The sequence below is a fragment of the Sardina pilchardus genome, chromosome 12, assembly GCF_963854185.1.
Source record: "Sardina pilchardus chromosome 12, fSarPil1.1, whole genome shotgun sequence".
Taxonomy (NCBI): Eukaryota; Metazoa; Chordata; class Actinopteri; order Clupeiformes; family Clupeidae; genus Sardina; species Sardina pilchardus.
Window position 1 is genome coordinate 16,129,606 of NC_085005.1, and position 26,605 is coordinate 16,156,210.

At 46.0% G+C, this 26,605-nt stretch overlaps 1 protein-coding gene across 1 annotated transcript; it reads left to right on the forward strand.

The window, feature by feature from the left end:
- Positions 1 to 934: 934 nt before the first annotated feature.
- Positions 935 to 14,317, forward strand: thbs1b (thrombospondin 1b). Its single transcript, XM_062550539.1, has 23 exons — positions 935 to 1,112; positions 1,269 to 1,351; positions 1,593 to 2,152; positions 2,297 to 2,372; positions 2,587 to 2,676; positions 2,809 to 2,918; positions 3,203 to 3,328; positions 4,288 to 4,384; positions 5,299 to 5,472; positions 5,692 to 5,868; positions 6,292 to 6,465; positions 6,713 to 6,840; positions 7,110 to 7,262; positions 7,480 to 7,698; positions 7,845 to 7,952; positions 8,612 to 8,771; positions 8,914 to 9,032; positions 10,071 to 10,305; positions 10,413 to 10,640; positions 10,984 to 11,255; positions 11,408 to 11,505; positions 11,707 to 11,846; positions 11,974 to 14,317. Exons 2-23 carry the CDS (start codon positions 1,288 to 1,290, stop codon positions 11,979 to 11,981), a joined length of 3,516 nt encoding a protein of 1,171 aa, XP_062406523.1. The 5' UTR covers positions 935 to 1,112; positions 1,269 to 1,287; the 3' UTR covers positions 11,982 to 14,317.
- Positions 14,318 to 26,605: the final 12,288 nt, after the last annotated feature.

Here is a 26,605-nt window from a genome sequence, read left to right on the forward strand (position 1 = left end):
CTGTGTGTGTGTGTGTGTGAGAGAGAGAGAGAGAAAGTATAGATTAATGATATACCATAATGGCATGACTCATATTTGCATTTTCTTTAAGGCAATTGAAATATCAAACAGAATCTGTGCTGTAAGCCTGCAAAATGTGCTTTGATTTGAAAGGAACAAGTCAGAACATACACTTTGCAGCCACAGAATACATATGGCATTGAATTTACAAATTACTTACATATTCGCAGTTGGGGTAAGCAAGTGTCCTCTGTGAAATATTGTACAACTGTAATAGTTTACTATGCCTGTGCAAGGTCACGTTTTCAACTGCAGAACTCGAATGACTTCACTGCGGCCTCTAGCGGAGAGAGCATGAAAATGACGCGCGAAACTGAAAAGACCAAGTTCCGAGCATCCTTTGAGGACCAAGTTGTGATCGGACAAAGGAGCGCACCGACCCGTCTTGTTGCCTCATGTTTTGTGCCATACATTAAAATACATATAAATAATATGAATGAATTGTTTTAAGGTTTTTGACAAAACCATTACGCACCAACCGATCTGATCTGTCTTGAATTATGTGGTTCTATCTAAATACAGTTTATTATGAGACTTGTAAGGTAAGGTAATGATTTAATTCAACATAAAAATGCCAAGTGACCATATCACGACATTTCAGGCAAATGATGAAGCAGCAAGCGGAAGTGAAGGTCTATAAAATTACGAATTTGGTTATGGAATTTAGACTGTGGAATGCGGTGCTTATTTTTTCACTTTCCTCCATGTGTGCGCCTATGTCTCAGACATAGCCGTCCGCGTTGTGAGGTAAGAGGATAAGCTCGTCCCTTTTTCCTTCCCTCATCTGATTGGAGGAGACACGTTCTTAGGAATGTCATGAAACTATTTAAATAGCACTTTGTTGCCTGTGCTGATTAGAATGGTACCAGCCTCTTAAACAAGACAGGAGAAACATCTAGTGAACTGAAATTGAATGAAAGCTGAATTTTCAAAACTTACAAGCATTAATTCTGGGGCTTAAAAAACATTCGTCTTATCATTTGAAACATAAGGATTACACTGCCAGTGCTGTTTGGATTGTACAGTTTTTATCGCTATTTTTCACTCAACAGGTAAGAGTTAACACAGAGCTCTCGTAATTTGTGTACAAGTTATTATACTGTAACTGGCTGCATTCATTTTCACCTGAGTGAAACCTTACCTGTTGCATTCCATGATTGAGAGTTGTGAGGAAATAGGAATGAAATACTGTTTGTTATGTTCAACAGGAAGCGTACAAGTGCTGAAATGAAGTTAACGGGAATATTTTTGCTGCTGATGCTTTGGCACAGTGAGAGCGCAAGAGTCGCAGGTGAGACAGAAACACTTGCGCAGTGTGTAAAGGGATTCCCTTACTGTTCTACGTGATGCGATTTGTAAAATGTTTGATTTTAAGAAAGAATACTGATTGTATATGTTTTATTAAGCATATCTGCATTAACATGTTTTATTCCGACGTTTTTATCGCTGATATTCTGTTTGGACTGAACTTATCCAATTCGATTCGACCATACAAAATATTCTAATATTTATGCGCACTGCTCCCTCCACAGAGACTAGAGACGACAACAACATGTACGACCTATTCGAGCTAGTCCAGGTCCCTAAGAAAAACCATGGGGTCACTCTGGTGAAAGGCGACGACCCATACAGCCCCGCCTACAAAATCTTGAACCCCGACCTGATCCCCCCGGTCCCCAAGAACGCCTTCAGGGACCTAATCGACTCAATTCACGCGGAGAGAGGATTCCTTCTCTTGGTAAATTTCAAACAGGCCAAGAGGACCAGGGGCAGTCTGCTGACCATTGAGAAGCAAGACGGCTCCGGACCAATTTTTGAAATCGTTTCTAACGCCAAGGCCAACACACTGGACATTGTGTATTCCACGGAAAACAAGCAACAGGTGATGTCCATTGAAGATGCGGACTTGGCAACGGGGCATTGGAAAAATATCACTCTCTTCGTGCAAGAGGACAGGGCTCTGTTGTACGTAGGCTGTGAAGAGGTGAATACAGTTGAGCTGGACGTACCTATTCAGAACATCCTGAATAAGGACACCCCTCTATATGCAAACTTGAGAATCGGCAAAGGAGCAGTGAAAGACAGGTTCATGGTAAGCGCTCTTGTTTAAAACCGATAATTAAAGTGTGTCTGGATACAAGATTACATGGTTATGCATTGTTTCCCATCATGCAGTAGGGTTTTGTTTGTTTGAATAGTTAATCATGGTTGTTTTTTTCTTTTCTTTTTTTTACAGGGTGTGCTTCAGAACGTGCGTTTTGTCTTTGGAACGACTCTTGATGCGATCTTAAGGAATAAAGGCTGCCAAAGCAGTAAGTGTCCAAACTTGAAAAGTTGTAGAGGGAAAGTCAGATAGACAACAGTATGCTATGTTGTGTCTGCTCTTGCCTAATACTAAAAACACTTAAGGATTGAATGTTTGTACATCACATCACAGTGCCAGTATCATATTGCCCTCACTCGAACGGTATACTTTGTAATTACATGTTCACAAGGAAATAAGAACTGTAATGTACTCTTTTACAGCAATTCTGACAGACCTCATAACCTTGGACAATCCCATCAATGGCTCTAGTCCAGCAATCAGGACAGATTTCACTGGTCACAAAACGAAAGGTAAACAGAACTTTTGTCTCTCGGACCCCCTCTCCAGTCTTAATTTTGGAAATGTCTCTTGTTCCAAATCTCATTTAAAAAAGTGTCACTCAGGATTCTTGCGCCTAAATCTTGTTGTCCATCATCACACAGATCTTCAGATGATTTGCGGCTTCACCTGTGATGACCTAGCTGCCATGTTCAAGGAGCTGAAGACCCTCGGGGTGGTGGTGAGAGACCTGTCAGACCAGCTCAATAAAGTGGTAAGGAGACTCCTTCAGCCTGTCGCCAAAAGATAGTTTGCAGCAATACAAGTGAGGTGATGGAAGTCTAGTGTGAACCCTTTTTTAGCCATCATCAGCATGTTAAGTGTGATGTTTGATTTGATGTAATGATTGATTTGATGCAAAGATGCCAACTTCCTTCTGAGAGGTACTGAACAAGAACGAGACACTGAAACCCGCTGAGCCCTGCTTGTTTTAATCCCATTTGAAACACGTTATTAACGCCCCTCTCCCCCCTCCTCCTCCCCCTCCCCTCCCCGCAGACTGACCAGAACAGACACCTCCTGGCCAGCATCAACATCAGTGGCGGCGTCTGTCTCCACAATGGCATTGTCCACAAGAACAACGACGAGTGGACCGTAGACGACTGCACCGAGTGCACTTGCCGGGTGAGCATCCTCCCTCGAGTGCGCCGCAGACCGCCTCTTCACCGCTCGTCGAGGGGGCCAGCAAGCGCTTTTTTTTTTCTTTTCTTTTCTTTTCTTTTCCTTTTTTTCCCTTTTCTTTTTTTTCAGGCCCCTGTGGGCTTGGCAATTTGTGTCTTTTCGAGCTGACAGCCATCCCAAACAGCGGGTGCCAGGCAGGCAGTAATTAAGTGCACTTGGCCTTGGTGTATTGATGTAAGCTTAACTGGGGCGCTAGCGCAGCCAAAGGTGTGTCTGGCTCGCTCCCTCCTCCCCGTAGCACCTAGGTCTCTCATTAAGGCCAGAGGTGGTATGTTTCTATGTGTGTGTGTGTTTGTGTGTGTGTGTGTGTAGTACGTGTGTGTGTGTGTGTGTGTACGTGTGTCTGTAGGGGGTCAGAAAAAAGGACAGGGAGTGAAAAAAAGAGAGGTCCACTTAACCAAGGTGCAAAATGTATGGGAGGATTTTCTTTTTTAACTTGTCAAGAATTAACTTAAAAGCAGCACCTTCCTGGCTGGATGTCTGATTGTCCCTCATGTGAAGCGACAGCTATAACTGGTGAACTTGTCAGCACACCAGGGCGTCAGCATGCTTAATTGGAAAAGAGTTTAACAAGGCCAGGAGGCTGGTGCCAGCTTTACTTCTCCAACGCTGTTGGCAGGCTGTCCTCTTCTGCTTGCTCTCAGTCAGAGTGATAAGCTCGCTGTAGCCCCCTGCTAATGTCTGAAATGGGCTCTCTTCCACTGATTGGGATGTGGAATGCACAAGGTTCGGACACAATGAGATCAGACAGTGGTTCTTAAAGTACCCCCCCCCCCCCACACACACACACACACACACACACACACATACTCACAAACACACACGCACACACACACACACACTCACACACACACACACACTCTTGAATGACAGGCTTTCTTTGTCCCCCTCCCCCTCTGCAGAACTCCGCCATCGTGTGCCGCAAGATCTCCTGCCCTCTCATTCCCTGTGCCAACGCCACCGTGCCCGATGGGGAGTGCTGCCCTCGCTGTGGCACCCGTAAGTATCTATCATGCCCACACTCAATACTCTGTGCCATCGCCAGTGTAGCATGTACTGTAGCCAACTACCCAGTAGAAGAACTGTGATTCATTTGTGCCAAAAAAAACCCTAAAATGCACTTAAACACAATAGATCAGGAACAAATATTTTGCCTTGAACAAAAACAGTGTTTGTCATTGAAATGATTGACTGGTGTGGCAATGAAAGACTTGTATGTGTTAGTGAACACTTATTGAACTGCATACCTTTGAACCAGGTAATAGCAGTAATTGGTCTATTTGGTTAAAGCGGAGTAGACAATTAGTGGGCCATTTGGTCGGGTGACTCCCGGCGGAGGGAGAAGCAGTATTTTCCACACACCTACAGTGGTTCACTTCAGTGGCTCCAACTTAAATAAACATGGAAAACCGCACTGGTTGCCACCACCGCCGTTTGAAGTCAGGACACGATCAAGACATGCTTGCAAAATTCGATTTCCACCCTTCCACCATTCCTGGGAGTAGAGGAGGAGGAGGAAGAGGAGGAAGAGGAGGAGGAGGAGGTCTACTCAGATGAGATCCCTATGTGTTCAGAGCACACAGAGTGATTCCAGCCCTGAGCATAGTGCCAGGTTCCCCTCAAGTGCTCTAACTTAGGCAGACGCAGGCTAAATCAAGTCCATTAGGGCACAGCACGAAAAGCCCCCTCCCTTTCTCTCTCTCTTCTCTTCACTTCTCTTCTCTCTCTCTCTTTCTCTCTCTCTATCTCTCTCTCACTCTCCCTCCCTCCCTCTCTCTCTGTCTCTCTCTCTCCCTCTCTTTCTTGCTGGTGCTTTAGAAAGTATGAATAGTTCACTCTATTGTGTCTCACCCTCTCTCTCTCTCTCTCTCTCTCAATCACCCCCTCCCTCTCTCTCTCTTTCCCCCACACAGCGAGCGACTTTGCTGACGACGGCTGGTCCCTGTGGTCTGAATGGACTCATTGTTCGGTGTCCTGCGGACGAGGCGTGCAGCAGAGGGGGCGCTCCTGCGATCGCATCAATAACAACTGCGAGGGCACGTCGGTGCAGACGCGCGACTGCTACCTCCAGGAGTGCGACAAGCGCTGTGAGTGTCTCGCGTTGATTCGTTTTTGTTTTTTTTTGTTTTGGATTGCGTTTGTCCTACGGTAATGTCCAGCATATACGCCGCATTGTGTATAAGCTGCAGGACAGTATTTTATGCAAGTTAAAAGACACAAAATTATATGTTCTGTCTCTCTCTATAAAGTTTGCTCGACTTTGTTTTTGAAAAAAGTTTTTTTTTTTTACTTTTTTTCATCTTCAGTCAAACAAGATGGCGGATGGAGCCACTGGTCACCCTGGTCCTCCTGCTCGGTCAGCTGTGGCGGCGGAGTCATCACCCGTATTCGCCTCTGCAACTCGCCGACGCCACAGCTGAACGGCAAGGAGTGCGAGGGAGAGGGGAGGCAGACGGAGAAGTGCCAGAAATCAGCCTGCCCCAGTAAGAGCTCCTCGCCACACCGACCAGTTAAACACACTGCCTTCGTGTATCTATTGACGGATACCAAAACAAAGATCTACACACTGTTAGATGCTCCCATAAAGTTTACTCAGCCACTTATCGATCTTTTCTTGGCTTCATGTATCTACTGACAGAAATCAAAAGAAAGATCTACAGTACACACTGTTAGATGCTCCCATAAGGTTTACTCAGCAAGTTATCGATATTATCTTGGCTTCATGTATCTACTGCCAGAAATCAAAAGAAAGGTCTACACACTGTTAGACACTCCCATAAACTTTACTCGACAACTCATTGATCTTATCTTGTCCTTGTGTATCTTTTGACACGGATGCAAAGTGCTCGGAGAGCAAATGTCTGAGGTAGCTGACTAAGAGTGGACTGTTTCTTAACTCCCTTTAGTCAATGGAGGCTGGGGACCCTGGTCACCTTGGGACGCCTGCTCGGCGACCTGTGGAGGAGGAAGGCAGACCCGCAAGCGCCTCTGTAATGACCCGGCGCCCAAGTTTGGGGGCAAAGAATGCATCGGCGACGGCACGGCAACTCAGGCATGCAGCAAGCAACCCTGCCCTATCGGTGAGTGTGTGTATGTGTTTGTGTGTGTGCGTGTGTGTGTATGTGTGTCTGTGTGTGTGTGTGTGTGTGTGTGTGTGTGTGTGTGTGTGTGTGTGTGTGTGTGTGTGTCTGTGTGTGTGTGTGTGTGTGTGTGTGTCTGTGTGTGTGTGTGTGTGTGTGTGTGTGTGTGTGTGTGTGCTTTCTTTCTGTCTGTTTTTTGTAGTGTCTGTAAGAACGGGCTCTGATTGCTATCTCTGTGTGCGCGCAGATGGCTGCTTGTCCAACCCCTGCTTCGCTGGCTCCCAGTGCACCAGCTTCCCCGACGGCTCCTGGAAGTGCGGCAAGTGCCCCTCCGGCTACACCGGCAACGGCATCAAGTGCAAAGACATCAACGAGGTGAGAAGCATGGAGTGCTGATTTGTCAAAGTGTCAAAGTGGGGTCAAAGTGTTTGTTTTTTTTGTAAAAAAATGATTAGTTAATTATTAATTTTTATCTGTTCAAATTATTAGTAGCAACAATTGTAAGAAAACAACAATCTGTATGAGAATAAGTTATTATCATTATCAACCGCTTCCTTTACCTCTAAAGCCTTATCCAACCTACATACAACATTTAACATGTTTTACCTCTCTCTCTCTCTCTCTCTCTCTCTCTCTACTCACAGTGTAAGGAGGTCCCTGATGCCTGCTTTGAGTTCAATGGCGTGCACAGGTGTGAGAACACTGTTCCAGGCTACAACTGTCTGCCCTGTCCCCCGCGCTACACCGGACCCCAGCCCTTCGGCAGAGGTGTGGAGGAGGCCGCGGCCAAGAAGCAGGTAGGAAACGTCCTGATGGGTGCACATTTTCATAGAATGTTAGCACAGAATGTTACATTTTCATAGAATGTTAGCATAGAATGTTACATTTTAATAGAATGTTAGCGTCTTAGCTATGCTAAGCCATCACATGAAGCAGGTGATATGATGGCACCGACGTCTCGCAAATGTCTCACAAACGTCTCACAAACGTCTCACAAACGCCTCTGCTCCATAGGTTTGCACTCCCCGTAACCCCTGTCTGGACGGAAGCCACGACTGCAACAAGCACGCCCGCTGCAACTACCTGGGCCACTTTGCTGACCCCATGTTCCGCTGCGAGTGCAAGCCTGGCTTCGCCGGGAACGGTCACATCTGCGGCGAGGACACCGACCTGGACGGCTGGCCCAACGCCGACCTGGTCTGCGTGGAGAATGCTACCTATCACTGCAAGAAGGTAAGCTTCACAAAAACGGGTAGCAGAGTATATAATGGACAGTGTTAATGCTGTGTATTGTGTAAATATGTATATTGACATAAAAAAGTGTTTGGGCATGAACTTGGTTGTCTAACACTGGTGTGTGTGTGTCCCATGAACTGTAGGACAACTGCCCCAACCTGCCCAATTCTGGACAAGAGGACTATGACAAGGACGGCGTTGGAGATGCTTGCGATGATGATGACGATGATGATGGCATTCCCGACGACAGGGTACGTCATATTCACGCTGAACTCTACAGTCACTCATTTGTGCGGTTGAGAGAGTGTGTGTGTGTGTGTGTGAGAGAGAGTTTGTGGGGTTGAGTGGTGCCTCTGTCTGTCGAGAGCAGATGTGTATTCGAGCGGAAGTGAGTGAAGGTCCATATGTGTATGTGAGAAAGAGTGAGTGTGTGTTTGTGTGTATGTGTGTGTATGTGTGTGTGTGTGTGTGTGTGTGTGTGTGTGTGTGTGTGTATAGGCACATTGCCACTTGTTTGATTCATCATTCATCATTCATTCGTTTCAAACGAGAGGGAGAGTGAGGGGCAGGGAGTGTGGCAGAAAGCAAACTCTGCTTCCCTCAAAGCCAAACCTCAAATTCCAGCACTGAGGTACCACTCTGAAAGAGCCCCAGTGTACACGGCTAATCCCAACATTAGATTTGGGATGAATTCTACATATAAAGGCCCTTTCAGGTCCCCACATTCCTGTAAAAGAGCCCCACTCATGCCCGCAGCGAAATTACAAGTCAAACATCTAAAAATTTCTCCTCGTCTGAAGTCTTATTTTTATAATCCGTGTGAACTTTGTTTTAATACCGTGGCGCTATTCTTGAAGGCTAACATTCTTCGCTTCTCTTTCCCCCCCCCCCCCCTTTTCCTCCAAAACAGGATAACTGCCCGTTCGTCTTCAACCCCAGGCAGTATGACTATGACCGCGATGACGTTGGAGACCGCTGCGACAACTGCCCATACAACAGCAACCCCGATCAGGCAGACACCGACAACAATGGAGAGGGTGACGCCTGTGCTGTGGACATAGACGGAGACGGTAAGTTTAAAAAAACAAAACAAAAAACCCATCGCCTACCCTCACACTGTAACCTGTAAAGAACTTCCCTTTGGGGGAAAAGCACTTTTTGTGCAGTTCGCAATAAAAGTTCTTACCTATGTCCTGTTCCTCTGTTCATCAGGCATTATGAATGAGAAGGACAACTGTCCCTATGTCTACAACGTCGACCAGCGCGACTCAGACCTTGATGGAGTTGGGGACCAGTGTGATAACTGTCCTCTGGAGCATAATCCTGACCAGGTGCGTGTCTGAGTATTGTGTGTGTGTGTGTGTGTGTGTGTGTGTGTGTTTATGCGTCTGTGTTTGTTCTGCAAAGGCCATGGGGGTTGAGGAGGAGGAAGGAAAAGCAGGCAGGTGTTAGCTGTGAAAGCGTAAAGCCGTGTAGATCCGTCTATAGATCCACCTCACGCCCTCATCTGTGCGGAAAAAAACAAACTCGTCAGTAGGAACTGTGGGGAAGAGCAGCCGCTTTAACACGCTATAGAAAGGTGGAGAGACGGGGGGGGGGGGGGTATCCTCCCTCTGCACCTCAGGGGCGCATCGAGTGAAAGACACGAAAAAAAAGAGGGGGAGGTTTAGGGTTTTTTTGTACAAAGGGGTACTGGTGCGATCACTAAAGCCAAAAGGGATTGCAAGAGGGGTGGGAGCCTCTTAATAAGGATCGGGGCCAGGCTGTGGGTTCATGCGTGCCCCTTCGGCACACAATCCTGCCTCCGGATCGCACCTGTGCCATGGTTAAGTGAGAAGCAGGAATGCACGCTGGAGGAACAACAGGAACCGTTGAGGTTTTGAGGTGGGGTGGGGTGGGTGGTGGTGGGGTGTTGGCTTAGGGAGGGTGGATTGTGTTCTTTCTCTCTATTTCAGGAACCAATGAAAAGATGTGTTATATGTCTGCCAAAGGTGCAGGGTGGGTGGGGGGGGGGGCGGGGGTGGGGGGGGTTAGAGTGTCCCAGGCTCCAGGGGAATGCCTCAGTGAGTGCCTGCCTGGTGTGTGGTGGGAATACACGTGTGGTTTTGAAGTTTATGGTCATAAAATTGCTTTGTCGAGGGATCATGCAAATTGACTTTGGCAGGCCCTTAGGGCACTCATTCCGTGTCTCTTCTCTGGTTGCCTGGTAAGTGGCTAACATGAAAGACAGACAAGAGGAGGCAATAGCACGAAACCGGGAGGCGTTGATTACACGGAGAGTGAGCAGGACGATGGGATCGGAGCAAACAGATATAATTGCGATAGAGCAGACATGAATACCGTGCATTTTTTTTTCCCATTCCCGATAGCTTGACTCAGACTCGGACCGCGTGGGAGACAAGTGCGACAGCAATCAGGACATCGATGAGGACGGTCACCAGAACAACCTGGACAACTGCCCTTACATTCCGAATGCTAACCAGGCAGACCACGACAAAGACGGCAAAGGTGATGCCTGCGACCACGATGACGACAACGACGGTATTCCTGACGACAAAGACAACTGCCGTCTGGCTTTCAACCCAGATCAACTCGATTCCGATGGTAAGCTGATTAAGCAAGTGTACCTGTAAACGGTAACGCTATAGCGTTCACGCTTTGGCTAAATTAGGAACATATCATATAACTACAGCCGTTCTCCCAAACACCAGGTGATGGCCGTGGAGATGCTTGCAAAGACGACTTTGACGGGGACAACGTGCCAGATATCTACGACGTCTGCCCGGAGAACTTCGACATCAGTGAGACCGATTTCCGGAAATTCCAGATGGTGCCTCTGGACCCCAAGGGCACCTCCCAGATCGACCCCAACTGGGTGGTTCGCCACCAGGGCAAAGAGCTGGTGCAGACAGTCAACTGCGATCCTGGCATTGCTGTTGGTGAGTGCTTCATGTTCCTCCTCTCTCATGAAAGCAATTCTATTTACAGTTACACATTTAGCAGACGCTTTCATTCACAAAACGACTTATAGTGCAAATATAGATTTTCTTCAGTGTCCAATGTATGCCCCAATGGGAGTCAAACCTTGACGTAGACTTCTCTTGTTTCTCTACCAGGCCTACCAGTTTCTCTTACACTGTATTGAACTTAAATTGATAGTCCTGTTTCCATGTTCACCTTCACTGAAACCATTCCAGGAGAATTGGATTGAAACACCAACAACCTTTGCTGAAGGCGCCGACAAATGCATGTCTAACGCTTCAACATCTTCTATTCCCTCAGGCTATGACGAGTTCAACGCTGTGGACTTCAGTGGCACCTTCTTCATCAACACCGAGCGGGACGATGACTACGCCGGCTTTGTGTTCGGCTACCAGTCCAGCGCGCGCTTCTACGTGGTCATGTGGAAGCAGATCACGCAGACCTACTGGTCTAACAAGCCCACCAAGGCCCAAGGCTACTCAGGGTTGTCCATCAAGGTGGTCAACTCCACCACTGGCCCTGGAGAGCACCTCAGGAATGCACTTTGGCATACTGGAGACACGCCAGGACAGGTAAGATGATCTCTCAGCAACCCGCCCCCCCTCCACCCCTCCACCCCTCCCTGCCTCTTATCAGCTTTGGCCTTTCTGGAGAGCAGAACCAATGAGCAGACGATGACTAACTGACATGGCCGCCCGTCTCTTGTCTTCTTGCCCCTGTTCAGGTGCGCACCCTCTGGCACGACCCGAAGAATGTCGGCTGGAAGGACTTCACTGCCTACAGATGGCATCTGACACACAGACCCAGGACTGGGCACATCAGGTGGGCAATGATGAGGAAATAAATAGCACTAACACCAGAGATACTGTTTAGCATGGGGACAGAGGCCCAATGACCATGATCATCCTCATTTCTGAGACTTCAAACTTAGAATATGTTTTCTGGGCATAGCCGCACAATGGTGTTTCTGAAGGAATGCAAAAGCAATAAATATTTGACTGTTTTTGCTTGTGTTCATTTCAGGGTTGTAATGTATGAAGGCAAGAAGATCATGGCCGATTCAGGAAGAATATACGATAAGACGTACGCTGGTGGAAGACTAGGTCTCTTTGTTTTCTCTCAAGAGATGGTGTATTTTTCCGACCTCAAATACGAATGCAGAGGTAAGCAACATGCCTTGAGTCTACCTCTATTTCTTCACTACATGCTTGTTTGCTTTACTAGATTATAGAGAACCACAAGATCAAAATACTCAATTTCTGTTTTTTTTGTGTGTGTTTTTTCTTGTAGACTTGTAACTCGGGAAGCAAGCTCGTCGAGGAATGCACCTTTCTGTATAAACGTGAACATGTATTCCAAGCAAAGTCCAGGGACAGGATTTTTTGTTTGTTTTATTTTTGTTTTTGTTATTCCGTTATTCTTTGTTCTGCGGCACGCACATTGGTGGAGCTAACCCCGGCGAGGGTAGCCAGCTTCAGCGTAAAGAAGATGAGTCGGGGATGGGGCAGAGGCTGGACTGGACTGGTTGGCTGAACTGAGTGCCAGCCAATAACCAGGACCTCTCCACCAAGAGCAGGTAGAGCAGAAACAAAAAAAAATGCCCCAAAAATCCCTCTCCAGCTCCACTTTGCTTTGCTTGTTCGGGAGACCTATATCTCTCTGAAAAGACCTCGTTCAGCTCTGTGTGAGAAGAAAGATCTCTCCAGACAACTATGCACTTCAGAATCCTTTACATCTCTCTCTCTCTCTCTCTCTCTCTCTCTCTCTCCTCTTGCTCTATTCTTTCTCTTTCTCTTTGGATCGATGAATAGTTGGATGGTTGGATCGCATGGATGGATGCCACCAGAAGTAGTCTAACCAAACTCACTGCAGGTCTTTAAAAAAAAGGAAAAAAAGGTTTTTGAAGATTTTGGCACAAATTTATTTTTAAGGACACATTTCCTCAAAGGATGAAGAAAAAGCAGTAGGGCCCATTGAGCTTGGGCCTCTGAAAGATAGTTGGACAGTCAGTTAGATAGACTGAAAGTATGTAAATAAAGCTTAGATGTATAGTGTGTAACATTACTCCAAAGTCAGTGTAGAGAAGATGGTGCATTCATATCAAAGTCGTCATGACAAAACATTTAACCAAGTCCAGCCTTTTCATGCAAAGAAAACTGTTTTTTTTTTAAGAAAATGAAAAATGAACTTATTTTATTACGTAGCCTCTATGTTGAGGTTCAAAGGCAATGCTCGTATTCTGTGGCTGGCAGTGAATCGTGTTAGGTGAGACCGGTGGGCAGAGAATACTCAGGGTAAGATGGTGGACCACCATCTTAGTTTTGTCCAAACTATCGATCTTAAAACAACATGGAAGTTCGAAGAGAAGAGGGCATGGACAGAGAACCTCCAGACAGCAGCACCATTTTGTGATCACAGTCAAAAATATAAAACAGGATCTCTCTCCAAACGGAAAGTATTTTGAACGAGAACCATATGGGAGTTTGAATCTGAGATGAGGCTGCCTTAACGACAACAGTCCATTAAAAAGCTTAATGGACTAAGACCAAAAAGTGCAGTGGGACATTTGTCCACCAAGATGTGTCAGTGAAACTTCCCTCTATGTCGTTGAGACATTTAAAATGTTATTATTTAATTGATGTACATTTTCCCCTATTTATTTTGATCCAAACTAGGAGAGCTCTATCGAGTAGAATGCAGGTTAAAACCTACACAGCCCTGTACATAGCCCACAGAGCAAAGCTCTGTCCATTGCCTTCCACCTTTTTCCTTCCTCTCTGGGGTCAACAGATTTCACAACTCTCCAGGAAGTGCCTTCCACACAGCAAGAATGACCTGTGTGCCTTTTCTATAGAGAGAGATAAAGGAAACAAATCTTTGATGTACAAATATTACCTCATAGCTGTTATACAATTCGATCAGATGGAAAAAAAAATCCTAGTATTTTTTTTTTTTTTTAAGAAACGAAATTTGGTAAAACTTCCTATTGCTACTGTAGCACAGGCTGTAAATAGTATGACTTTTTATTTTTTTTTCTTTGGGAATGAAATACCCCCTCTTTTCCCTTCCTTCTCCTCCCCCTGCACCGTAAATAAGAAAAACACAATGGGAGAGTTTTTTTTAATCGATTCTTTTGCCAGTACTTCCAGTGACTAGTACTTTTATAAGAATAAGTTATTGTTCTGTTGGTCTTTTTTTCAGTTTTAAGTCGTGTCGTGTGTGTATCTGTGTGTGTGTGTGTGTGTGTGTGTGTGTGTGTGTGTGTGTGTGTGTGTGTGTGTGTGTGTGTGTGTGTGTGTGTGTGTGTGCTTGTGTGAGAGAGAGATAGAGAGTGTGTGTGTGTGTGGGTGGGCATGTGTGTAGATAAATGCTATTTAAATAATTTATCGGGGAAAGCCTTCTTCGGAGGCCTCTCCGTCTGTATAAACGGTTTGCACACTGACGTGAGGATGTTCTGTTCTTTATTGTTTTTACTTTTATTTTTTTGTTCTCTTTTTTTGTTATTTTTTGTACAATTAGTGATGCTTGTCTGTAAACATTTTTACTTAGTTGTACAATGCGAAATGTTATTTTTATCCATGGCAATTATTTTGGTACATACTTCGGAACAATAAACAGATGTAAAGTCTCATAACGCCTCTCTGTTTATTTCAGTCAGCTGCTTTCCATTACTGTGTGCCCCTCATAGCCTTGTTTATATCATAAGGGCACACTATAACAACTTGATATGCATTCAAAACAAAGGACTCTGTACAGTTAAGTAAGTAAGTAAGTAAGGAAGTCTTTTGGATAGCGCTTTTCACAGATAAAGTCACAAAGTGCTTTCCAGTACATAATAAGATACATATAACATGAATAAAAAAACTAACTCTCGCTAACATTTCAGGAAAATTAGCTCATTCACCATCTCCCCTATAGAGTTAGATTCATCCCCATGATGCAAACCCAGAGACCAGAAGGGTATCTACCATCTTATCTGACTCTGTGGGAGACGGCAAATAAACAAACTTCCCCAAAATGTTGACGTGTCCCTTTAAGGCACTTGGCTAATGCCAGTAGCATGCCAACGGAGCTCTGGGTTTTATCCAAAGAGCTTTTAGTGCTAAACCAAAGTGGCTTTTTTTTTCGCAATCAAAAGCATCAGTGTGCCCAACAGCTTCCGTACATGCTGAAACCCAAATCAGCTAACACTGAAGGCTAAGATTCAGTCCCAGGGTGAACTGGCTCAAGTACGTAGGGTTCAGTTTTGCCAAACAATGGAGACACATAGGGGCAATTGCTCTATTGCGAGTTTGGAGTTTAACAACTCTGAACTCTAACTCCAGTTTAAAACTGTGTTAAACTCCAAACTAGCGACAGAGCAATTTCCCCATACTGTACATACATTAAAGTATATATAATGTTGAGAGGCATTCACATAAACATTCCACACTTGCACCATAGCAGGTGAACATATATAAATACAGAAGCACACAAACATGTAGAGGAACTGTCTTTTAATACATCCAGCTTTCCACTCTACATCGACACATTCTCCCACCCTATTCACACACACCGGAACACACACACACACACACACACACATACACACACACACACTCCTTCTGGAGGACGTGAGGAATGTAACACCAGGGACTCCCCTTTGCACTTGATCCTACGACCCCCTCCATGCAGGAGGCTTGTGAGGAACCAGCCAATCCTGGTCAATACACACACATACACACACACACACGCACACACACACACACCAACACCAGCAGCCCCTGACTCCTCAGTTCATCTGTTTATGCAGCCCCACATGGCAAACCCACCTCCTTGAATACGCACACACACACACACACACATACACACACACACACAAGCAGCCCATAACTCCCTGCAACCCATCTGTTTATCCAGCCCCTCTTGCAGGAGACTTAAGGAGGTCTTCTGGCAGACGCTGCCGCTGCTTCTCACTTACCCTGAGTAAACAAGCAGATATTAAAGCTCACAGCGGAGAGCCAGAGAGATGGCCAACAGGTCCGAGGGATGAGACCCTGAAGAGCGAACCAGTGAGCTCTATAATGTGATGGCTCGTCCATGAGAGGGCCCATTGTGAGATCTTACACAAGGGAATGATGATGGGGTGGGAACTGGGAACCCACAGAGGAGATCTAATGCTGTATTCTGGTCTTGTGCAAATGGATGTCTCATCAGATTGTTTCTTGCATTGAACAAATCAATCTCTCTCTCTCTCTCTCTCTCTCTCTCACTCTCTCTCTCTCTCCTTGTATTTCTCACTATGATAAGCCTCAAAGGCCTTAAAAGCATGTCACTTGGATGAAAAGGCCTGACAGACAGAAAGATAAAAAAAAAACAAGACTTGGACAGTCATCATGTATCCAAGTGTAATATCATACCCTCTTTTTGGGTGAATCAACCATCAAATTGTTTAATGGGCTTGAATTGCAGAGATCTGCATCAGTTCTTTAATTGACGTGGTTTGAGGCTGGTTTCATGCTAAGCTTCACCACAAACACGCACAGCAATGGGAGGTGTCACAGAGGCTACTAATGACAGACGAAACCCCAAAGGAACTGAACTATTTCCGCATGCATTATCTAGAGACGGTCGCAAATTACGGAGCTGTCCGATAACTGGAACCAAAGACGCGGTTATCGCCCGTGCTGGTTTGAGGAGCAACAAGAGTGACAAACAGAACAAAGGACATTCTGAGTGTGTTTAGGGAAACAGGTTGTTTTGGGAGAACTTTGTACTGTGGGTAATTAGGGAAGAGCTTTGTGTAGCAAATGAACTCTTCTCCGAGGAGGTACCGAGACAAACAAACACAACAGTGACAAACAAACACAGACACACTATGTAAATAAACATAGATGCATTGTAATAAACACAGACACAAAAGTGTGTGCACAGTCGCATACGGCACACACAAAGGGACACACTCACGTGAACATACACACAGACGTGCTGTAAATACACATAGACCAGATGCACACACGTGCGCACGCACACACACACACACACACGCACACACACACACACACACACACACACACACAGAGTCAGATATAGGCAGTACAAATAGACACACATAATTTCCCCACTTTCCCAGTGGCATACAGAAATTGCATTTGCCAAACCCATTTCTGTGTCTCCACATCCATACTTCCCACCACACTCTCCCATGGTGAAGACCCTCCACATGGGAATCGGTTACAGTAATAGCTGTGGTCATCTCACTCAGTGGTTCTCCAAAGACTTAATAAAGCTTAGAATAACATTTCATCCGCAGAATAAAAGCTATAATTTTAGAGGCATCTGGCTGGCCAACTTTATATATTTGTTCATGTCCTGGGGTTATTCTAAGGGGCTTCAAAAACTGAAACGACCACCAGGAGAATCTCCTACTGTGCTGTCCACCATAATGAGTGCATATATGTTATGATAACACACAGGGGCCTAATTTAAAAGGCAGGCAACGTGCAAAGTCAGGCAACAAGAAAAGTGTCTTGTGAAATAAAGCTGTCCTGCTTTGAAATAAAGCTATCCTACATTTATACGTATACATTTTGACTTAAAGGAGAAGTTCGGATTTTTTTTACATAGATCTCAGTTTGGCGAGGTCACCAGTACTGTCGATACGACAAGAAACTGAAAAATTGGTGCTACCTGGTTCGAGTTAGCAAGGCAGCTACAGCGTGATCCATGAGCTTGCCCCCAGATCGAACTAGGTAGCACCAATTTTGTTTGTTTGGTGAGCTCGACAAACTGAGATCTAAGTGAGAAAACTGGACTTCTCCTTTAAGAATGACTACAACAGTAAACTTGGGCCATCGCACAAATGTGAATAATTGAGATACTGTATTACCATTTTTTACCAAGTAGAGTGATCTTTTATCATGTTCAGGGGGAAGGGGGTATTGCAAAGACTGTATATGAGGGGAATTTGTCAAATAGTTAAGCAACTACTTTTAAGGGTTTTTTTTAAGATTACTGTAAAGTCCCCTTTGTCTGCATATTGTCTATAACCGCTTAAAACTTGTATTATTTAGCGATTGTACATTTACTTTAAAAAGAAAAGGCATTTGTTCTTAACTTTGTGCCAGAAATTGTGAACATCTTCAGCAAAAAAATGCAACTTTCTACAGTCCACTCCTTGAACTCTGCCTGAACCACTTGGCGTGTGGACATTGTTTGTTTTCTGCGTTGGTTTTGAAGAGCACTAGTGGAGCTGAGAGGCATTTTGAATGTCTTAAATGAATGTTCCAAAACAAGTCTGTGCCACTCCGTGTTTAGGGTGGCATATTTATCCTGTTTTTGTATCCAGTATGTTCCACCACTACTCTTTCTTTTGATAATGAACATTCCTTTAATGCTCCAAACTTCTCAGTCAGCCATTTTCCAAATGGATGTTATTACACCACTCTTTTATAACACATCTTATTTTCATTGGCAGTTTCTTTCATGGTTTAAGGAACACAGTCATTCACACAGGGCCATCTAAGTTAGCAAGGAATGACTTCCAATTTCTTTTAACAAGTAACAGACAGTGAGCTAGCTTGTATTGCAGGAATGCCAGATGTCATCACACTGAACGTTGGGTGTCGTGGGAAGGCTAACTAGGCACAATCGAGATCTGAATGCTTATCCTGTGCAATCTTGATCAGGTCAGTTGTCTGATGGTTACTCCATCGCTATTGCATGATTCCGACCTGTTAATCTGCTGCACCATATCCATTGTTTCTTTCGTGCAAGGTGTCAAGAGGGGATAAGTGACACAAAACCTCAAATGTTTGTTCACTCATGACTGTAGGCTTAACCCCATCTCCAGCAGTGTGGGCCTACAATAAAACACATGTACAGTCGGAAAGGAAAACAGGAAATCTGTATAATGGCCCAACTCTTTAGCCGTGTGAACTGTCATCCTTTGTCTTCAGTTCACATTGCTGGACTCACAGCAACAGCAGCCATAAATCGTGTGTTCAGACGCACGTATGTTGTATGGCATTGTCAGGAGCACAGTAGGAGACCGCAGTTGTTTTGCAGCTCCATTTCCCCAAGAGGAAAAAGGAGGGTTCCTCTTCAGCCACATGTCCTCTTCCCCCCCAACGTCAGCCCAACGTGAGCTGCAGCCGTCCATGATATAGCTCGTAGCAAAAGGTGGATAGCCTACGCCTTATATAAACCGTCCGCGGGGGGAGACGAGGAAGAGACGGACTGATCATTTACTATTCATTAGGCCGCTGGCACGAGATGAGAGGGCGTCGCGGTGGAAGTCAAAAGGAAGTGGACCCAAGCTTTTAATTTCCTGGAGGGAGCGGGCAGAGCACGCCCGGTGAATCTCCGCTCCGCCGCTTAAACTCCTGGTTGCTCCTTCGAGGTCTGTAATTCACACAGGAGCCTGAGGAAGCCCTGCCATACCTGTCAAATCAGATCCAGCCACCGGAGCTTCAGCTGATGGAAGCAACAGCCAGTATAGAATGACACTGATAGATGCTTACGAATAGTGATCTCAATGTCTATTTATTTGTATAGCACATTCAAAAAACAACAACAGTTGACCAAAATAAAATGAGAAAATAAAATGGTAGTATAAAATAATATATGGTGTGTTGAGCAATGCCTAATTCTATAAAAAGCATTTACAATTTACTAAAAATGTATTGTGGTTTGCTGATAGTGTTGGGGCCTCATAGAAACACAGTTGCAATCTTCTACACACAGCAGAACTGACAATAAAGCTGACTTTATTTGATCACCTGAAACGTGCTCTATGTCCACGGCAACAGAAAAACGTGCAGTCTGAACTCTGAAGCATGCACTGTCCATTGAGGGGATGTAGCAGATGTTGGTGAGGGGCTTGCTGCATACCAATGGGCTTTCATATGAGCATCCCACGACCTTGCTCACAATCTATGGGATTCATTTAGTGCACTGACTCATGAGCCATTGAAATGCATGCCAAATGGACAGTATCTCTCACAACATAACCCTTCAAAGAAAAAGATAGATTTAAAAAAAAAAAAGCATACTATAATAGGCCTTTGGGTCCCATGCTTGTTTCTCCTACAGTACTTCATATTCCTTATCATGAGAACTTAAAGTAGGTTTACTTTTCATTTATATTTTCATATACATGTTTTTATATACACAGATTCATACCTGGTCCTGAGGTGAGGGAGGCATGTGTGTGGAAGGGTAATGACTGTTTTCCTTCACATTGTAATGCATTGTTTGATGATAAAAACACTCAATTCAAAAAAGTAGGATCACTTGTGTCATAAACTCCAGTAGTGCTTGATGATATATTACTGTCATAGTAAGTGGTCAGTCAATACTGGCATGATGCTACCCGCAGTGACTACATGGTGCAATACCAGGCGTATGCCAATGTAAGAGACTCCATACTAAGTATTGTAAGTTGGTGTGGTTTGAAAATCATTATTTCAAGGCAAAATAACTTATGTTGCTTTACAGGCCATGGCTTAGGTCAACTGATGGAATAGAACGCTGGTGATGTCAGAACTGGTATTCTCTGCACATGATGGAAAAACAGCAAGTTTCTTTTTTTGTTCCTTGCTCCTTGAGATGGGCAGAGCATAGCCTAACTCTCGCCAGATCCTTGTAGTTCCACCATGTTCCACCAGAGGCGTTTCGCTGAGCCTCACACAAGGGTCTGGGATCGAAGGCAATGCAAACTCCTTCAAGGGAGCAAAAAATAATTAACCAATCAGGATCACTGGGCGGGATTTCATAGACGTAGCGCCGAAATGACTGTCTGATTCAAACAACAATGGCGGCACGTAGCGAGGAGTCGTGTGCTGACATTGCTTCTGCTATTTCAACCGTTTTGTCGAATCTATCGAGTATTCATTCTTTAAAAGATGAACCGAGAATGGTTTTAAGGCATTTATTGGTGGCAAGGATGTTTTCACTCTTCTTCCGACCGGGTTTGGCAACAGCTTGAAGTAGCCTAGCACGTCATTCAAGATAACAGACAAGTGGTTTATCCAATCACATACAAGGATTTTCTTTTAACAAGCCCCCGCCTTCTGAAATACATCTCCTATCGAGAAGTCCCAGATCTTTGTGTGAAGCTCAGCGAACTACAAGGATCTGGCAAGAGTCAGGTTAGGCAGAGCATACAGTACAGTAGGTTGCAAATCAACTCAAAGTTTTCCTGTGGTTCTCCGTGGGTGGAGAGAGAGTCTGTCTGTTGTCTAGGTCAGGATGCTCCCACTCACGCAGCAGGCAGTCGTTTACGTCATGCCAAACCCGAAAACACCAACAACAACGCAATATGCCTACATGTGGGACCCTCCACTTGGCAGGGATTTTGGTGATAAAAACGTCACTGCGGCACATCTCGCCCTCCAAAAACCTTCTTTACAAACGGCCAATCTGTTCAAACAAGACCTAGTGGGATGATTGACTCTGCCGGAACGGTTCTGTGCCCCCTCGAGAGGAAGTCTGTGGCTTTCAGGGGCTCCCACTGACAACCGCAGAAGCGTCCTCGAGGAGGTGTGATATGTCAGGTGGTGGTGTGATACCGGCGCTCTCCTCCTCCTCGCTCTTTCCTACGACCACCACGTAAGCTTTCGCGTGAGAGACGGTAGTATTACACCTTTTTAACGCACCCCCCCCCCCCCCCCCCCCCATATACACACACACACACACACACACACACATACACACCTTTTCCTCTCTTTTTTTCGCTACGACCGGTGCAAACATACAACATCGGTCTCCGTCTCCATGGTGCAATTGTGACAAATGATCAGAGCTCTAACTGCCCCCCCATCACAATGAACGGCAAGAGAACACAGGGAGTATGTGCCGTTAAGCAATGTAATGTAAGTATGAGTGATAGCCCATAACAGTAATATATCCCTATAGTCCCTCTTTCACTCTCTCTCTCTCTGGACAAAAGGAGGTCCAGGTGTCTACAGAGAGCTTGCATCATTGCCTGACATCTGGAGACTAATATGGGCTACATTTGTCATATTCTCCTGATCTGTTTTAGGAGATTCTTTACATAAACATGGAGCAGAGACATAACTGCTGCAAACAACAGGAAACTTCACAGGAATATTGGGCAGTAGTATTGCAGTTGCCTGTTGGTTTTCTAAGCACCACTGATATTGATGAATATTGAAAGGTCACAGTCTGTTTTTGTGAATGCAGCCAATTGTCTATGCAGCTGTTGCTTCTTGTTCTACCCGGTTGCTGTCAGAATGGACTTCTCTGAAGGGTAACCGTGCCACCAACAGCCTGGAAATCAACACCGAGGTTGTTACGTAAGTCCTTCCACATCTGTCCGGTTACAGTACTTGTAAGTATAGGGGGCCGCGAGAGGTGGGTCCTGAGGTGTAAAAAACACAAAGAGGTCTTCCCAAAACACCCCACCACCCGCTGGCTGTGTTGGAGATGGATTGCCTGCGATTTCTTCTCCTCTTCCTCCTCCTCTTCCTCCTCCTCCTGGTTGTGTAACCGGCCCGCTGTCCGTGGCACCGTTTGGCCGCCCAGCTCTTGGAAGAGGTCTTGGGAGGAACCCGTGGAACGATGAAGAGGCCATCAGTTAGCTGCTACCGACGTGGGCACACACACACACACACACACACACACACACACTCACACACACACAGGGCTGACAGATGCCTTTCTGCCACCACATATTTGCCCTCCACCCACTCCGTGTCTTAGATACCACCACGGCGAGCCACACAGGCGGGCTGTCTTTGAAGGTAATTTATAGCAGATGCAATTCAGATATATATGGAACTGTATACATATTTCTTTCACCGTTTTTTTTTTTTTTTCCATCCCCAAATCTGAACTACCCCCCCCAGTGCCACCCAAGTGGTAGAAATCTTTTCATAGAGGCGCAACAGGGCAATACAATCTTGAGGTTTGTGTATCGGTGGGAAAAAAGGGAGCTTATGAATGTTGGCAGTCCAGCAGCTCCCACCCAGCAACCTTCCCGGCACAGATAGTCTCTCCCAATGACACAGTCCTGAGCCAAGACAGCAATAGGTATGCCACTCAGGTTACAGCACCACGGGTTCAGTTTCCCTGGGTCCTGGAAGAAAGACCCTGCATCTGTGTCACTGAAACATTCACATACTCTTCTTTATATCACTGGCTGTTTTCAACGTTATTTTTACAGTAAGTACTGAGAGAGCCCCAGTGAATGGAAGAGTGAGAATAGTTATTATTTTTGTTTACGTATTTATTTCACATGGTAACAGCCGTAGTCGTGGTTCTGAAGGTGATATTTGTGATCAGCATCTTACTGTAAAAGGAGGAACACGAGCCTCACTTGTGAGTTCAAAACACAGTGGGCTAAAGTGGGTGCTTGAGTCCCAGGAGAATCTCATGCCCTTTCTATGTGTGTGTGTGTGTCCGTGTGTGTGTGTGTGTGTGTGTGTGTGTGTGTTTGTGCGTGTGTGCGTGTGTGCGTGTGTGTGTGTGTGTGTGTGTGTGTGTGTGTGTGTGCGTTTGTGCGTGTGTGCGTGTGTGCGTGTGTGTGTGTGCGTGTGTTACGTGAGGGATGGTTTTGGGTTGCCTGCAGCCCCATTTCGTGTCCACACTGAGCTCAGTGAGACAAAGGAGCCACAGAAACTGGAGCTCTTCTGCGCAGAGTATACTCTTCTGCTGGGAAGCCAGTGTGTGTGTGTGTGTGTGTGTGTGTGTGTGAGAAAGTTGGAGTGAGAGTGTGTGTATGAGTGTGTGCATGCGTGTGTGTGTGTGTGTGTGTGTGTGTGTGTGTGTGTGTGTGTGTGTGTGTGAGTGTGAGAGTGAGAGTGTGTGTCTGTGTGCATGTGTGCGTGCCTGCGTGTGTGTGTGTGTGTGCAAGTGTGTTTGTATGTGTTTGTGTGTGTGTGTGTCTGTGTGCATGTGTGCATGCCTGCGTGTGTGTGTATGTGTGTGTGTGTGTGTGTGTGCGTGTTGGTGGGTAGATGAATAAGCTCCTTCTCATGGACCAGGCTGGCTCGGCCTGGAGGCCTGGTGTATACACCTCAGTGAAGAGCACACATTGATGTGTTGAGGACATTGAGCACACACACACACACACACACACACACACACACTCTTCTGGTGGGGCAGTGGTGGAGCAGCTGGGGGGAGGGATTGTGGTGAAGAGCATCAGCCTTTTGTCCCATCATTCACTTGCTGGCTTCGCAAAGCGCACTGTTTATCTTTTTTTTTGTTGTTTGAGTTACGCTGTCCAGGGACCAGGAGAAAGAGCCTCCCACGTTTCATACGACACCAGGCTTTTTGTCTGAGCTGCTCATCTGTGGTTCTTGGCCCTGGGACTGGCCTGCTCCCCTTGATCCCACCCCCCATCCCCTATACCCCCCACACAACCACCCACCTGCACCCCTCTCTCCTCCCTCTCCCCCTCCCCACCCACCCCCCTCCCATTCCTCCTCGGCTCAGGTTAAAAGGTCTGAAACAAACGATTGTTTCTGTTTCCACTCCTCTGCCCATTTTACGGGCTCCTTTCGCCGAGACAATAACCACGCTGGGAAGACACCAAGGAAAATAGCACAGCTTTTGTCCGTCCGTCTGACCCACCCGCCCCCCCCTCACCCCGCCTCACCCCCCCTCACCCCCACCCCCACACACCCTGCCTGGGCCAAAGGGCCCTGTTGCTTGTACGGTGTAGTCTGTCCACTCGCTGGGGAGCCGCTGGAGGATGAATAAACCGTGTTTGTCAGTGTGTGTCACGGCTCGTGAAAAGAAAAAGGAGCCGGACCTTTCCGCGAGCGCTGAGTGTGTGTGTGTGTGTGTGTGTGTGTATGTGTGTGTGTGTGTGTGTGTGTGGGTGGTGGAAGAAGAGGAGGAGGACAAAAAAACTTTCCCAGCTAAGGTTGTGTGTGTTGTGTTGTCATGGTGCATCCGGGATTGAATATGACATGATTGCTGTTGTGTCCGGGGTGTAGATGACATGATAGTCCGTTTTGTTTGGCAAAGTGCAGAAAATTGCTCATTCATGCATTACACCTGCGCCTTTTGTCACTCATCAACCTGTTCTCGTAGTTATCCAGTAATCCCAGACTGATAAACAGATGCTCAGAATAGAGTCTGGTTTATGTGTTGTTGTTCTTGTTGCTATGTTTCGTCATTTTTTTTTCGTCACAGTATTTGTTTTTTAATCCAAAAGTATCCAACTGACACAGGAGCCACAGTAAAAGTATTGATCAGTGGTCATTATTTCAAGATGCTCAAGAGTCTGAAGAAACGTCACTGTAGAGAGTCTGCCAATCGTAGAATAGTAATGGTAAATGGACTGCATTAGCACTTTTCTACTTCTCTGAGTACTCAAAGTGCTTCATACAGTAATGCCTCACATTCACTCATTCACACACACCATGCAAGACGCCAACCTGCACCTCGGTAAAGGTCATGATATGCATGTCATGTTGATGTTGAGTTGGCTTGCTCTCCTCCTGATACTCTCTTTGTGCACCATACACTCACTCTCAGCAGTGAACTCCATGCAATCTACAATCATAACAAACCCTCCATGTGAGGGGGGGGGGGGGGGGGGGGGGGTTGGCTGTGTCGGCTCACTCCCCAAGGCCCAAGAGCGGTCAAACACTCCTGTGCACTTCAAGGCGTTGTTATGATATCACACCTTTATGGAAGACATCTGCCTCGCATTCCACTGCCTTCTCTTACCTCCACCTCTTCCTCCTCACACATGGAAAGATTTGAAAGAGAGAAAGCGAGAGATTGAGAGAGAGAGAGCGAACATATTGAAAACAAAAGGGGCCATATGTTGTCCAGTCCAGCACAGGGCAGCATCCGCGTCGTGTTGTCTTGTGCTATGCCCTGTTATGTAACCGCTAAGGTGAAGACGGGAGGAATGCGACGGCTCGGGGAAGAGCGGAGGGGTCTCTGTGCGAAACTCCACCTGCTGGGACCCAGTACGCTCTGACGGAGCACAATGTGTCCTTTGTGATAACGCTGCCACGGGCTTCGGGCAGATTCCATTCTTTCCGTTCAAATCACCGTTTCCTTTTCAAATACAAATTGTAAGTATCCCCCCCCCCGCCCCCAAAAAAAACTGAAAAAAAGAAATGTTATTCTTCCGGAATGGCCACACTGAGCAGTGAGCCTCAACAACAACCACCAGTAGATCTGATGCCTTTTGATTTACTTTCGCCGAGCAGTGCGGTGGTCAAATGACGGAGAGTGAACCCTTCATCTACTGTATGACAAATGCCTGCCATTGGGTTCCATTCAATTTACCTGCATAGTTTTCACAGAGGCGAACCAGCGATACAGTTTGTAACAGACCCCTTTGAATCAAAGCCCTTTGGACCCGACGTGGTTTCATGGTCAAATGAGTTCATGACAGTTTTGACAACAGCAACAACAACACTCAACCTCATTATCACCCAGTAACAAACTCCACCAGCAACAGGCCCATAAAAATGCTATTTATTCACCAAAGTGAAGTGGTAGTGAGTGGCAACATGAGTTTAAGCTGCCATAAGGCCTGCGGATCTGTCATCACCTAATCAGCGGAGATCCGCAGAGTCGTCTGAGTTACTGGCGCGCTGAAGGGGCCCTGGTTGTCTCGTGCTTTACGTAATCGCTGTTATGCATCGCAGCCCTCTCCGTTTGGCTGAGCTCGGCCATGTCTACTGGTGGTGCATAAGGCCTCATAGTCTCTGGTTTGGTGCTTGACACTTGACTCTGTGTATGTGTGTGTGTGTGTGTGTGTGTGTGTGTGTGTGTTGAATTCCAGACCATCGCCAAAGCCGAGGTCGCTGACCTTTGACTGATTACTGTACAGAGCTAAAGCAAAACCACTACCAGAAACTAACCATACACAAATACCTCTGTCACACAGACAAACACACACACACACGCACACACACACACACACACAGTCACACATATTTGAACC